General features: G+C 40.6%; 1 protein-coding gene across 1 annotated transcript in view; it reads left to right on the forward strand.

Moving 5' to 3' along the window:
* The window catches only part of ADAT1 (adenosine deaminase tRNA specific 1), a 121,416-nt gene that overhangs the window by 29,813 nt on the left and 76,686 nt on the right, over positions 1-14,917 (forward strand). Inside the window, exons 2-5 of the mRNA XM_078669208.1 lie at positions 2,542-2,708; positions 8,847-8,915; positions 9,904-9,958; positions 12,261-12,391. Of these exons, the coding sequence (XP_078525334.1) occupies positions 2,546-2,708; positions 8,847-8,915; positions 9,904-9,958; positions 12,261-12,391 (418 nt within the window). The 5' untranslated portion in view covers positions 2,542-2,545. The remainder of the gene's footprint in view (positions 1-2,541; positions 2,709-8,846; positions 8,916-9,903; positions 9,959-12,260; positions 12,392-14,917) is intronic.

Consider the following 14,917-nt stretch of genomic DNA (forward strand, 5'->3'; position numbering starts at 1 on the left):
CTCGATCTTGTGCCAAACTAGGGACGTCTACAATGAATCTTATTAGCTTCAGTACTGTAACTCATTCACATACAGAAAACTACTATTGCACATGTACTACAAGCACACACTCAAGATCCACACATATTGTCAATGCAGTGTTTGGGGTATTCACATGACAGCAAAACATCTTGCATGAGAAGGCAGTGGTCTATTCTCTCACTGACTCAGATAAAAAGGTCTGATGGCACTATCAATCTCGAAACATGGTATGCTGCTACCACCACTTTATGTACTACATCTCGGACAAGAAAAATATTCCTATATTCTCTGAGGACATGCCTAAGTCTCTGAATACACTGTAGATTCGCTTGATGCTTTACGCAACTTCACTTAAGTTCACTCTACTTCAATCTACTCCACTCCACAATACTCCACTCTATGATGCTCTTCTTCATTAAACGCTACTCCACTCTACAACACTCTATGATACTACTCTACCCTACGACACACTACGCAACCCTCTCTACAGCACTCCATGCTACTATACTCCACCCTATTCTATGACGCACGTCTCCACCCTACATCACTGCTCCACCCTGACACTCAATGCCCCTCGACTCAACAATCTATGCCACCCCATTCTACAACAATCTACTCTTCTCTATGTCACTCTACAAGACTACTCAACTCTACACAAAACCCTCTATACCACTCTTCTCTGCTCTGCTACACTCTATGCCACTTTATTCTGTAACACTGTACTCCACACCACTCAACAGTACTCATCCCTGTGCCCTTCCACTCTATGACATCCTACTCCACAACACTCTACACCACTCAACCCTCCTCTACACATCTCTATGCCACTCAACTCTCCTCCACTTTACGACACAACACAACACTCCACTCCATTCTACTTTATTTACATCGGTAACTTTTAACCATGCTGAACAGCAGCCACACTTGTGTTCAACATTGGTAAACGTATTGGCAAAGCCAGTAGCTCTTGCATAGACGAGACCTATTGGCTTAAGGTTACCAGATGACTTCTTATCCCAGTACTGTGTTTTAATTTAAAAGCCTTATACACTCTAGGAGTTGTAGCCATGGTTCTATTTAGTTGAGCTAGGTGAAGTAACACCAGTAAACAAAAGTTGTAAAAGAAAAGCCTATCACTAGTGTTTGACTGTCATGCCATTTTTGACACCTTCAGGGAGTTCCTTGCATTTTAGCCAACCGAGACTTGCAATAAAAGTCAAACTTCAAGTTTTATCATACAGTGTGCTGTTGGATAAATTATTAAACTGGCTGAAAGTGTCACATCTTATATTGCTTGGCTGTTTTTAAGTTACGTGCCTGGTGCATTTATTCAGGTAATATTTATTTAATGAATAGTTAAACATTTGTTCCTTACAGCCCATAAACAAGGCAATAATTTATCGTAGCAATAATATGCCTTCATTTTAGCTCAAGTCAATTATCGGATCAGCTACGTTAAAATGCAGCTGCTTAACCCCTTCCACGCTGATGACGAGCTGGGCTCGTCATGAGGTAGCCTCCTGCTACGCTGATGACAAGCCCAGCTCGTCACGTAACATGCGCTTTTAAAAATCTCCGCGTACGAGCGGAATCCCGCCCGCACGCATGCGGTTAAACAAAGTCTAGCCTCTGTAAAATGCTTGCAGTTGCTTAAAAAATAGAAAAACACTAGTTAGGCGCAGCATGATGCACACATGTACTAAGTAATTCCTACATTCCGGACTCATTCAGAGTGCTCCTAATACATTTTGTCTATACAATCCACATATTTACTCATCAACACAATTAGAGGAAAATGCTAGCACTCACTCAAGTCTCAGTGGTCCAATTCACAGTGCGTTATTCTGCAAGTAACCGTTTCTCTTGCTCCTGAAAATTCAGGGGGTAAGCAGCGTCTCCGCTTTGATTGACACAGAACTACTCACAGAAAAGAATGTGAATCGGCATACTAAACTCCTTGAGTAGTAGTAGTAGGTACTGTGTATGATTTCCTAGAAAACTGTGACGTGCAGAATAGTTGCTATGCATCGTTTCTTTTTAAATCATTTACTTTTCATCCAAAACCCAATTAGGCGAACATATTTGCTCAGCTTAATATAGACATGATAGAACACAACCAATTATTCCTCTGATGTCCCTTAACAAGCATAACCCCTTCTCAACAACATTTGGTGATCCAAACCAGTGCACAAATGCAGTTGTCTAGAGTTACATTTGTGCCTTGCAGCTTGGTTGTGACCGTGGTAAAAAGAAAATGTAGTACATTGCCTCCGAAAAATATACACAAATGATATATAATAAAAATATATAGGCCAAATAAAATATATAGGCCATTGCTTCCAACAATGCTTCCTCCTTACTGCAACCAGTGTGTTTCTTCCTACTCTCAATGAAGATGTGATTTTCCTAAAGGTCTAGATTTTGTCGGACAGGAGTAAAGCAGCATTACCTTTGATTGCAGTGTTCTGGAGCTGTGCAAAACCTTGTGATCTAAACCTCTTTCCGATTTTAATTTTGAAGGAAAATGTGGTCAGCTGATGACATTGCGGAGTTGTGTTACAAGCACTACAGCACCAAGCTTCCCAAGAGGGGTATGCCAGACCCCAAGAGAGAATGGACTCTACTGGCAGCTGTAGTGCAAGTAGTGTCCCAGCCCAACAGTGACCCCAGCACTAGACACCAGCCAGGTCAGTACTCTAGTCTGCAAGCATATTTTGTCACAGTATGCCTCTGTAGCTCTAGGCACTTTTAGTGTTAATTATTAATAAGGTTTGAACGTGTGTAAGTTTAAAAGTATCAGCAGGAAGAATTATGTTCAAGCCAAATAGAGTCCTTGGTAGTTTTTCCTGTTCTCTGTCCAGTTTGTTAGAGGTGTGATTATTGGTTGTGGAGGTGGTTGTCATAGAACCTTATTGTACTGTGCATAACATATCCAAAATAAAAGAATGTTTAACCTACATTTCCACGAATCAAATACTGAAACAATCAAATAGGTATACTTAAGATTCACATCACAGTCATTTAGCCATGCCGTAAAGTAATTTGGAGAGCTCTGATCAGCAGCAAATAATTTGTATTTAGATATTGGTACAGATTGGATTTTCAATGCTATACATTCTTATTCTGGACATTTTCGAGTTGTTAAAATAGGAGGATTTTGCTTGCATCACTGTTTCCATTCATCTGTTCATATGGTCTTCGCTTGAATGATGCCCAGTAAAACTTATGAAAGGATTTGTTGATGTTATGGTTAACACCCTAGGAAGCCTAATCAAGTACTCGTTTTCTAAGGATCTTTGACCATTTATTCCCACGAGGACAGTGGCAAGGCAACTCTCAGGGGTGTGGAATTTATTGAAATATCTACTTGTCCATGGGACAGGTTGCTTCATAAATCTACTTGTCCTGTAACAAAATCCACTTGTCCCTTTGGTGCCATGTTGTGCGGCGCAACATTATGGCAGCAACCTCATTATATAAGAGCTCTTATATAGCCTCTCTGATTATGCCAGGGCACATACCATAGTAGTGTTTGAATACTAGCAATCCCTTTATGTTTCTACGTTTCTGCAGATCTAAATACTGGGACTGAAGGTAGTGGTAAACAATAGTTCCAGGGTTGGAGTGTCCTTTTGAGTCTATGCAAACCTACTAACTTGCATTAAGGGTTTTCAAAAACTCTTCTCTAATCTTGTCCAATACTGAGAAATGTTGGCAATTTACTCCTGACAATGGCAGACGTAAACCTTCTTCCAGTGTTGGGAATAAAGTGGTTGGAGGGAAAATAAACTTTCAAACTCTCAGGTTATCGCAAGAGCAAATCTACACATGCACATTTGCTCATGCTAAAATGCAGTTCACAAATATTTTCTAGGAGTACTATTTCTTGCCCGACTGCTGTAAATTCTTGAGAATTCACGAAAGCCATATAGCTGCCCTTACTGCAAGGACATATCCCAAAGGTGCACTTTTGAGACTTTCTTTAAAAAGTGGGCCCCTAATTTGGTCTGGGTTAACCATGACCTTTTGTGTTTATTAGAATTCTCTCTCTGTATCGGCGGGCTTCACGGTGAGTGACAGCATTCTACTCTTTCACACAAAGTAGTTCTGTTCAGTGCCACTAACTAATGTAGCAGTGTATGCTTTTTTGAGACCAAAAGCAATTTTTGCTTTTGCCAATGTTTATTATAATGGTGAGGATCTAGCAGCTCACACATCAATAAGGTTTTATAAAAACCATGCCAAAACAAGTCACGCATTGCCAAAACTAAAAAGCTGAACACCATTTCAGACCTATTGGCTTCGCCAATGCTTGTTTATTTTTGTTTCCCAAAATCGTATTGAAACTGGTTACACTGATTTTCTAATATGAATATTTTGGAAAAATACTAGCATGCATTAACAGATTTGACTAAATGATGCTGCAAAGAAGTGGTACCTGAAATTTTACAGTAGTTTAGCACAAAAATGTTTTTCCTACTTTCATTTTTTAGGAACATTTATAGTGAAAGCAAATAATCATTAATCTTACTTTCAAGCTTCTGCAAATATTTGCATCTAATCAGAGAGCATTCTGGGAGCATTATGCATATCCTCATATTGCTAAACTTTTAAACATTGAAACCTTGTGTCCACATTTTTATACTGGAACCACTGTCAGTAGCGCTGTCAGAACTTACATTTACTGAGAGCGCTCAGCCTAATAAGAAAGGCTCTCAATTAATGAACCATAAATACAAGTTTGAACAGCATTAACATATGCACACAAATATTAACTTAACTGCAGGCAATGCCATTCCCTGATCCTTAATGTGGTACTGCAAACTGGCAGCCAAAGGGTGTGTGCTGCTGGGGGTTGGGCCTGCTTGTCCCAAGGACAAAATGCACATTAAAACTTGTTGCCCTTGACCCCAAACAAAATGTCCTGGGCGTCGGGCTATAGGAATTCCACATCCCTGAACTCTGGCAAAATTCTTTTTTTGATTTAAAGGATCTATGCCATTTTGTATGTGTCCCCACTCCCTAACATAGCAAAACATTTGGATGTGCAATAACAAAGCAATTACAGTTCCATACTAAGTCTAATAATCATTCTTACTTGTTGTAAGCCACTTTTCAGTCTCATTTAAGCACAACATGTATTGTCTTTGTATTGCTTAACAATCTTTGCATTCAGTGGGTGACAGCACAGTCTGTATCCTAATCTTGTTATATCTAGCAATTGCATGTAACATTGTTGATCTGCCTCTGTTCATCATTCACTTACTTCAGGAACTTGGTTCTGCAGTCATTAACCCTAGCTACTAGTTGTTCATTTGGCAAGGTGCGCTACTCAAATCAGGATGCATTGTGTGCAATTTCTATGGAGCTTCTCTTGATTTAGTTAGCCTGTACGTTTCTGTGATGTGTTCTCAGAAGAATCTTAAAATCAAACCCTGGTATAACTTACCTTCCCCTAATTCAGTAGCCTTAAAAATGATGGTTGAGTTTGTTTTTAACGTAAGCATGAGTTTGAGTACCCTGACGCCTTTTCATTTTACACTCCAGCATGATTGTATAGTTCCAGGAAAAGAGTCTGAAACTGTTGTTCAATGGGGCATTGTTTTTATAGTAGAGAGGAGTGGGCTAGAAAATGAGGAGTTTGTTATATCTCTGAAGTGTATTTATATGTTGTGGCTTCTTGTGTGGGCCTTGTAGCCAAATCACAGGAGCACAGATCAGTTTAACATTAGGGTTTCTGTCGTTGACCCTTAAGAGCCAGAACCATGCTACTCTTTAAGGATATCCACATGAATATCAAAGTACATACATAAACATAGATTTAACAGTCTTCACTAAGATCCTAGCCAACTGCCTTGAATCATTCATTCCCCACCTGATGGACCCCGATTAGGTGGGTTTTATGAAGCAGAGACAGAGCAGCAATGATAGTAGACGAATACTGTATCTGATGGAAAAGGCCGGCAGGCACAACATTCCTCCACTCTTGATGTTCCTTGATGCCGAATTGGCATGTGATCAGGCCAGTTGGATGTTCCTTGAAGATGTTTTGAAGGAACTGCAATTTGGGGAGATTATGAAAAGCTGGAACCTTGCGGGATACTACTCACCCACAGTATTGCTATGTGCAAATATGAAAGAGATCTCCCACCTTCCTTGTTTACAATGGTACGAGGCAGGGATGTACCCTTCCCCTCTGTTATTGGCTCTTGTGACTAGCCATTAGCAAACAAAATCCAGTCCCACAGAGCTATCAAGAGTCATCGCTTTTTAAGGGCACAAGACCTGTGCCTTTGCAGATGATATCCTGCTCTCACTGACGGACTCATCAAGGTCTGTCCCAGCAGCCATTAAAGAGCTGGACCAATTTGAAATAGTATATTGGTTCAAGATCAGCTAACAAAAATATCTCATTCTCTATCTCTCTATCCCATCTACAGTTGCTTAGGATCGGCAACAGTCCTCTCTAGTTCCGTTTACTATCTGGGTCTGAATCTCACCAACTGACTAGAGATGTGAAGGATGGCCAGCTAGCTTACCCTTTGAAAACAAATATATTCCATTTTTGCAAGAAGAATTAAGAACGTTGTGACACACACTTAGACCATCAAAGGAAAGTACAAGGCACAATCTTAAGGCATGGCATTAAATTGAAATAGTGCATTATTACAGAACAGCGATAATAGCATTCCCTCCAACCTCAATCAAAAACCAAAAGTTACTGGCTCAGCCATTTCTCCAATTTCGGCTGTGTTTATGGGGACAACCCCTGTCCTCGTAGACTCTTTTTCTCTTGCTGTTGGGACCAGTCTACACCTTGGCACTACTAGGAAAGAGTGGGTGGGGAAGGGGATTTCCATTGGTTGGTGATGTCACATTTGGCAACCATAAGGGCCGTACCCCAAAACGACCTGTCAGCCTTCATGCCCCCAGAACCTTCAATAACACCCAATATAAGCATCAAAGGGGAGAGGGGGACCTCCCAACCCAACACCTCAAGACAGTTCCCCATCACCGTGGTCCAGAATGTTTTTATTTCGGGGTATACCCACACTACATGATAACAATCAGCATGTGTTGCACCGCATCTAAAAATAAAAGTAGGCTTGGGAAGCAGTCCCGCTCGATGAAGCCTAGCTGGGGAAAGATAGGCAGTGTATAGATAGTAAATCTGAATCAGTCATAGTCTAGAAGAAGTCGTGATTACCCTTGGTGTCATCAGCGAGTCGAGCCAGTCGTCTTCTTTAAGAGGTCCCACCCAATTATCCCAGTGGGCGCTAAGAGGATCCAGTGTGCTCGGAGTATTAACAATCAATGAGATTCCACCTTTGCCCGATCGGCCCATCAGTGGGCTAAATTCAGGAAATGAGTCAATCTGTGAGAGATGTGAATGTAGAGCATGTCGCAATTGAAGGTATTTGAAAAACAGTGTGTGGGATAGCGCATATGTTGTTTGAAGTTCCTGATAGGAGCCTATGTGTAATCCTGCCCAAATATCTACTAATTGGGAGATCCGAATAAGATCGCATCTTCCAAAGCCCAATAGAGGCACCACCTCTCGCAGCCAGGTACCATGCCTGAGAGGTGTTTGCGGCGTGAGTGTGGCAGCCCAACGAATATGGCGCAAGGCAGCTTTCCAAACTTGCAGGGCTACCTTGGTCACTGTGGGTGTGGAATCAGGAATGGGTGAGCCACATAGGATGGATAGTATTTGGGGGAACCCCAGCAACACCAGTTCCAATCATCCCCCGTTGCACCAATCATGAATGACCAGGCGACGTGATGCCAAGTAATAGAGGTATAGGTTGGTCATCCCTAGCCTACGTTTGTAGGGGCCCAGTTGGCAATGTGCGAATGCAAGACGGGGTCCTGTAGCCATGCCAGAGGAAGTGGATCGCTACCCCATCCATGGTTGGAACCATTTCTGCAATATCGGGAGTGGCAAGTTTTGAAAGGTGTCAAGAAATCGGGGTAGGATCATCATTTTATTGAGAGCGATACGACCCATAAAATTCAGCTGAAGAGACTGTCACTTAATTAGATCAGCTTTGGCTTTCTGCATCAGGGGTGCCAAATTAAGGGACCAAGTGAGCTCAGGATGTAAGGCAACCCAGATATTTGAAGCTAAGCCGGCGGATGAGTATGCCATATCCTCTTTTTACGTAAGCTAGTGTTTGGGGGCCTTGAGGGGAGATAGTGGTCACCTGTTCAAGTTGATAGTTTGGTTATTGAATAGCAGTGTAAAGCTTGATTATTGAGGCCCAAGGCAATATATGTTGAGATGCACTAAAATCAAATGAAAATAATTTGAAGTAAAAAAAACAAAAGGACTAACATGAACCGAGATGGACTCTTTTACATAGTGACAGTTCAGAAAAGTAGGTGCCATTGTGTCACTCTTGAATATCTCTTATTTTGGGATTCTGTCCTGCTAACACTGGGGCCCAGTTGACCAGATGAAGTCTGTACCTAAATGTGCTCAGTTGTGTAGAGAAAACAAATTGGAGAACTTTCCATTTATGTTAAGGGAGGGACAACGAATTTTTAAAGTTTCGTCTGCAAACTCTTATGTCAATGGACTGTATTTCCTCCATTTGTATACACTTCGAAAGGTCATGAAAATGTGATTTTTCAAACGTTGCATTATGAGGTCAGCGATCTAAGCATGTTTCAACTTCTACATAACTGAGGATTCAGGGAATGTCTGCTTCTTTAGTCTTATAAAGCAGTTAAACGTTTTACTGAAAGCCTTCTTTAAAGACTTTCAGATATTAGCTTCCTAAGAACGATCCTAAGATACACAACATGTAATTTTGTCTCCACAGTTCTTACGGAGGTTGTAGCCATGGGAACGGGAACAAAATGCATTGGCCAGTCAAAGATGAGCAGAGAAGGTAAGTAGGCAAATAGGCCTGACATTGTTTTACCTAACATTGTCCAAAAGAGGCCAGGAGGTGCTAGCCGTACTTAATTTTTAGGACACTCCCTAGTTCTACATTAGCCTTATTCCACTAGTTTACATTTCACCAGTCCTTGAAATGGGGGATAAACTGTAGAACTAATATGAGGCCACGCTGAGAATTAACAGTGCTGAGTTTACCAAAATATCACATTTAAAAAGCGAGACCTCTTCCTTTCATTAAGCAAAACAAGTCCAAGTGGTTGTAGGGTACGTGGGCCACATATTATCTACCAGACTTGTATCATCTGGAGCTCGCGTACCACCAGTGCCAGTTTCAGGACAGCAGCAATTGCATGCTTTTAAGGCGTTCTAAGACATGGCAAGATGAGACGAGAACCCCTAACAACCAAAAAATAAAGGTTAAAAGGTTTGACCTGCGTATTGCCTTGTTTAATGTCTTCTTTTTGCCAGGGCATGTTGTACCTTCCTGTTGCTTGACCTGTTAACTTAAAACGTTGCCTTATATCATAAAATTAGTTAGGCCAACTGAAAGCAGCAACTTGGAAACACCACTGCATGGTAATCAAATTGCTTACTACATTTGCTGCCCCTGGTCATATTTCAGTTTCCAGCCTTCTCCCGGATAAATGGCTGTGGCTGTAGTAAAACTGGTGGTATTATGCCTAACTCTCTTTTATAGTGACATTACCTACTCTTCTCCCAGGCACTGCAGTTTAGGTAAGATCAGATCTACAGTAAGTAAGCTATGTTGCTGAAACCAAGCATCGGACATGTATTGGACTGCGTTGATTGTGGATGTGTGGGAGAACTTAACATACATTCAACACCCTTTGTTTTCATTTCTGTAATCCTGTGTGCATGTCTTCTGGCCTTCTCTCCCAGCACTAAGTCATAGTAATGTGAAAGAGCACAAGGACTGTGCATGCTACTTTGAGTAATTTTCCATTTGCTGTGTATAGGTGATGCTCTCAATGACAGCCATGCAGAAGTAGTTGCAAAAAGAAGTTTCCAGAGGTAAGTATATTTGGATAGCCTGATCTTCACTAAACATTCAAGTTAAAACTATCCCTCCTTATTTATTGGTCAAATCTTGCTAGTTCTCTGTTTTGTTTATTTCTTGGGTTCGCGAGACAAGACACAGTTCCTGTCACCATCACTCTTATGAGCTACATAAATTCTTAAGAACGTTTTAGTAAATCTTATATGGTAAGACAGCATAGTAATGTCATATGCAGGTAGTTAAAAGGGAAGAGTTGAATGCAAAGAAACGAGTATTTGGTGGGACCGGAAACATGTGTAATTTTGATTGAGTTTAAAGGCAATTGGGTGTGAGCCTCATAAATAAATTAAGCAAAGAACTGTATCAGTGAAGACCATTTGAGGACCTGAGACTATAAGTGCAAACCCAGTGGCACTTCTCAAACCTGAAATAACCAGACCCACTAGCACAAAAAGATTTATGACTAATTGAATTTGACAAGGAAGATTGCTGATGACCAAAGCAAATTGGCCTTTTGGGCTGTTGGGTTCATCACTAACTAGCACCTCATTGTCATACACAAGATAACATTTTGGGAAGTAGATATTCTCGTACCTCGGGAAGAATCAAAGGCGTCCTTGGCCTTACCTGCTAGTTAAGTGAGTAGGGAAAAGGAAGGGGTAACCAGAGGCACCAGGTCACTATTACTTGTCTGTGACGTGGCAGTAAAAAGATAAGGCATTACAAGCTAAAGGTCCGTTTTATTGCTGAAGATGGGAGCAGAGATCAATTTCACTCTATCACTGATGTGACAAGGATGGGGGACAGATGGGGGACAGACCAGACTATAAGGGCACTGTGTCACCCATGCCCTGGTGTGAATAGACCTGGAGAAAGCAGAATCATACCCTGGTGTGACAGCATAGGTATAGAGATCAAATTTCCAGTGTGATTGACATTTGCAATATTTCAAAGATGTGTCATTGCTTCTTCATCTAATATGGAGGCAGAGTGGACAGCATCCAGTATTTGTTTAATAGGATGGCAAAGAGCTGCCAAATAGACTGACCTATGTGATGACCCTGAGGTCTTGATACAGAGTGATATGATATCAGTGGACAATTGTCAGTCTGTCACAGAGGTGCTGTGTGCATATGAGGAAGAAGGGCAATATCGATGATCCACAGTGCTACATTGTATGCTCAAGGGGATGCAGTATCAACTAGTCGCATGATGGCAATCAAGACGCGAAAGGTAATGCAGAATCCAAAGACTGCATTTAAGCTGAGGGATCTGCAGAGACTCTGAAAAGGTTTTGGGGCTCATGATGTTCAAGCAAGTGTATTGTATACCCCTGAATTAAGAGTGATCATTGATGCAAAAAGTATCTTTGTACAAGTGGAAGTAGCCTCCATGAATCTGGACTCTGAATCATTAATTCAAAATCCCAATGTGCTGATGAATACTTCTCTGTCTCTCCTCTTTTTCTTTCACACCCTTCCAGGTGGTCAGTTGTTAGGGTGCTTTGATCTGCATGCATTCTGGTTAGCTATTTACACTATCCATGGAATAGCTCTCTGCACACTGGAGTCGATTTTGCCACCTTTGGTGTCTCTACTGTCGGTCATTTCCAAGTGCACATTTTCTGCCTCTTCCTTTCAATGTGACACAATTTGATGGAAACGTTTTTTATTTGTTCTTCATAGTCGAGATATTTGTTATATTGGGTGGGGTCCTAACATTTCTTCCCTTTTTCTAATCTACCTTCAAACACCGTAACCGTGGCCATTCTACCACGAGGTGGCCTGTAATGTTTGCATTTATTAAAGCACACAAATGATAATTGTTTTTTTAAAAAGAAGCAAATTCAGGTTTGCAATATGTGATTATGATGTGAGGAGAAGAGATTAGGAAGTGTAGTGTGGGGGCTATCTATCTGCTAATTCAGCTGTTCTTAATCGGTAGGCTTTGGACCCTTGAGGGTCCATGAAACCTAATCAGGGGGCCCACAACCGTTGAGAAAATGAAATATTCTAAGCAAATTATTAAAACTTACATAAAAAAAACTCAATTGAAAAGTGAAAGCTTCCGAACTTTCTGTAAATGTGAAGGAATTTGAAATTGGAAGCTAAAAATTAAGTTAGTATCCTTATCTTGATTTGTGAGAGAAGCGCAAGTACAGAAAAAGGTTAAGAGCCTTTCTAAAGTAACCAGAGGGTAACCGAGGGCAGGTGCCACCCATCTTATAAAGTAGTTAGTGAACAGACAAAGCACAATATAGGGAACTTAAGACAATTCCACCCCTGATTTACTCATTGTTACACCTTCTTTTTACAGGTACCTCCTGCACCAGCTCTCACTAGGTGCATCTCACACACAGGACAGCATTTTCATTCAAGGCACGGAGAAGGGAAAGTGGAGGCTTAAACAAGGAATCTCTTTCTTATTTTTCACCAGTCACACACCATGTGAGTAATCAAAACCACTTAGATGAATCTTTTGTGCACCTCTTGTATTGCAAACATCATTTTAACTACCCTGTGCATGCTGGTGCTTTATATATATTATATTGTGATAAATTGCCATCTTATAGCTATTTTCAAGCTGGTAGCATTGTGAAACTGAGTGTTTCTGTAGTTTACAGTGAACAGAATGGGCAATGGGCATTGTGCATCAAGGGGTTCAGGTTGCAAGGTGATAATGTATCACTCCTGATTTCAAGAGCAAATAGACTAACCTCTTGCCTTGACAGTACATAAGATGGCCTAAGTGTGATCTGAATAGTGTACATGTAATAGATTAGCTTAAGAAGGAAACTGATCTTCATGCCAGCCCCTGCTTGGCTTAAATTATCATGCAGCTAGTGAGTGAATAAGGAACTGGAAAAATCAAGGACTGTAATTAACACAAGGCAGTTATTCAGAGAAAAGCAGACCCTGGGAAATATCCTCACCCACTCGCTATGGCGAGTAAGATTTTTTGAGGGTGAGCTATTTTTCAGAGGACTGGCCTATTCTGGCAAGCTGACAAAGAACAGGTGTTTTGTTCACTCAGCAAGTGAATGAGCAATAAAGATGCCTTTAACTCATGTTTTTATCTTGTTACATTCGCTCTGTGTTCAAAGACCGAGATCAAATGTCAGTTCATATCTTTTTACAATTTGCTGCTTATTTTATCCTGAAGATTGATGTTTACTTTTCTTTCTCAGACTGTGAAGTTAGAGGATTTTATAAATTGAATTGTTCTGTACAACACTTATGAAATGGAAGACTGTAGGATGTCTGTTTCTTTTCTTACACACAATATTTAAAGATCTTGTACAAATATTTTACAACATATTTCAGTAGTCGGGAAAGCACATTTGTTTTGTAATTCTGTGTGATGGAAACAAAGGTTTTACTAGGAAAAAAACAAATCAGAACCCTACTTGGTAATGTGCAAATGATAAATATTCCCCACATTGTTGTTTGTACACTATATAGTTTTTTCAGTAGAACTGCATGTTAGTGGGAATGTTAGTGTCCATTTCAGTGGAAAATGGGTTACTTGTAAACCACATTATGCTTAGTAATATGTTTATCAAAAAGTGAGTTTTTAAACATGAACTGAGTAACATTCCTGCCCCCTCCCTGATGACAATACTATGAGTGACTTGAGATGCAAGTCTGGGGTCATGTGTAACCTACATAGAGCAAACGATTAGTCTATTAAATCAAGCAAGAGTTTGTTTGTGCAGTGCACATGCTGAACACATATATTTAAAGGTGCTTTCATGTGTGATAATGAAGAAAAAGTCGACTGTGAAATAAAGTATTTGGCTAGGATCACACAATTTGAGACCAGTTCATGGGTCAAGTACAGAACCGTTAGGTCAAATAGATTATTAAAGTCCCTAGACCTGCAGGTCTGATAAACTTTTTATGATTTTTGAGGCCTGAAAAGGGAGTGAATGCCCGGAACTGAATCAATTAGGAATGCTGATGGCAAGAGCCTTGGAATAGAAAACGGAGAAGAAAAAGTTCCAAAGCCAATACGAAGTAAGTGACAACAAACACCTGAGAAGAGACTCAAGTAGCTCATAGATGGTCTTAGCACTACTGACCGGCGATCATCTGTGTGAATTTTACCTTTTCTCTTCTGGAGTTCTTTGAAACTTAAATTTCCTCAGCTCAATGGCTTTTTCACAACACTCTTCCTCTTATTTGGAGATGCACATACAGGATGAATTTAACTTCGCTTTTGGCGGCATCTAATATCTGGAACAGACGTGATCCTATCGTGGGATGCTTGCAACATGCGCCACTGATCTCGTCTGCTTCTGGTGAGCTGGCAACATACTTCTGACCTGTTGCGGAGGTGTTTTAAGCCTGCACTATAATTAGATACATCACTGGTACATTTATAACCTCTCGCTATGTGAAGTTCAAAACTTGCATCATGGATCTGATCGGAGTTTGGAAGAACTGAGACTGATACCTTACATCTCACCCAACAGTGAGAAGCTTGTAACTTCTGGCTGTAGGAGATTTGCATACTTTCCTAAGAATCCGTTCTGGTATGATGTATAGCAGTGATCTTTTCTGGGCCTGGGGACTAAATACATATAGCATGGATGTAATAAAGGTTTGGGATGTTCATAACGTCAGGAGGCAGGAAGGAACCTTCAAACCTACAATACTGTTTTGATCACTGCATGTAAAGCTTATGATGCCCATCTTTTAGATGCATGTGAATTTCACCACAGATAAGATCTGAATGTGAGAGGTTCAAAGGATACAATCCAGACCTAGGTTTGGGAAGATTTGTAACACGGAGCATAGGTCAGAGCCAATTGTGAAAGACTCATAGCTGCAGCGTTATCTTATCTAATTACATGCCGTTACTTATGTTTAGAGAAATAAAATATGTCTTCCCCAGTGTACTGAAGCTCAGTTTTAGCCCATGCCAGATGAATCACCAGTTTGTTTAGCTAATATTTCTTTTTAAAAAATGAC

The sequence above is a fragment of the Lissotriton helveticus genome, chromosome 12 (assembly GCF_964261635.1).
Source record: "Lissotriton helveticus chromosome 12, aLisHel1.1, whole genome shotgun sequence".
Taxonomy (NCBI): Eukaryota; Metazoa; Chordata; class Amphibia; order Caudata; family Salamandridae; genus Lissotriton; species Lissotriton helveticus.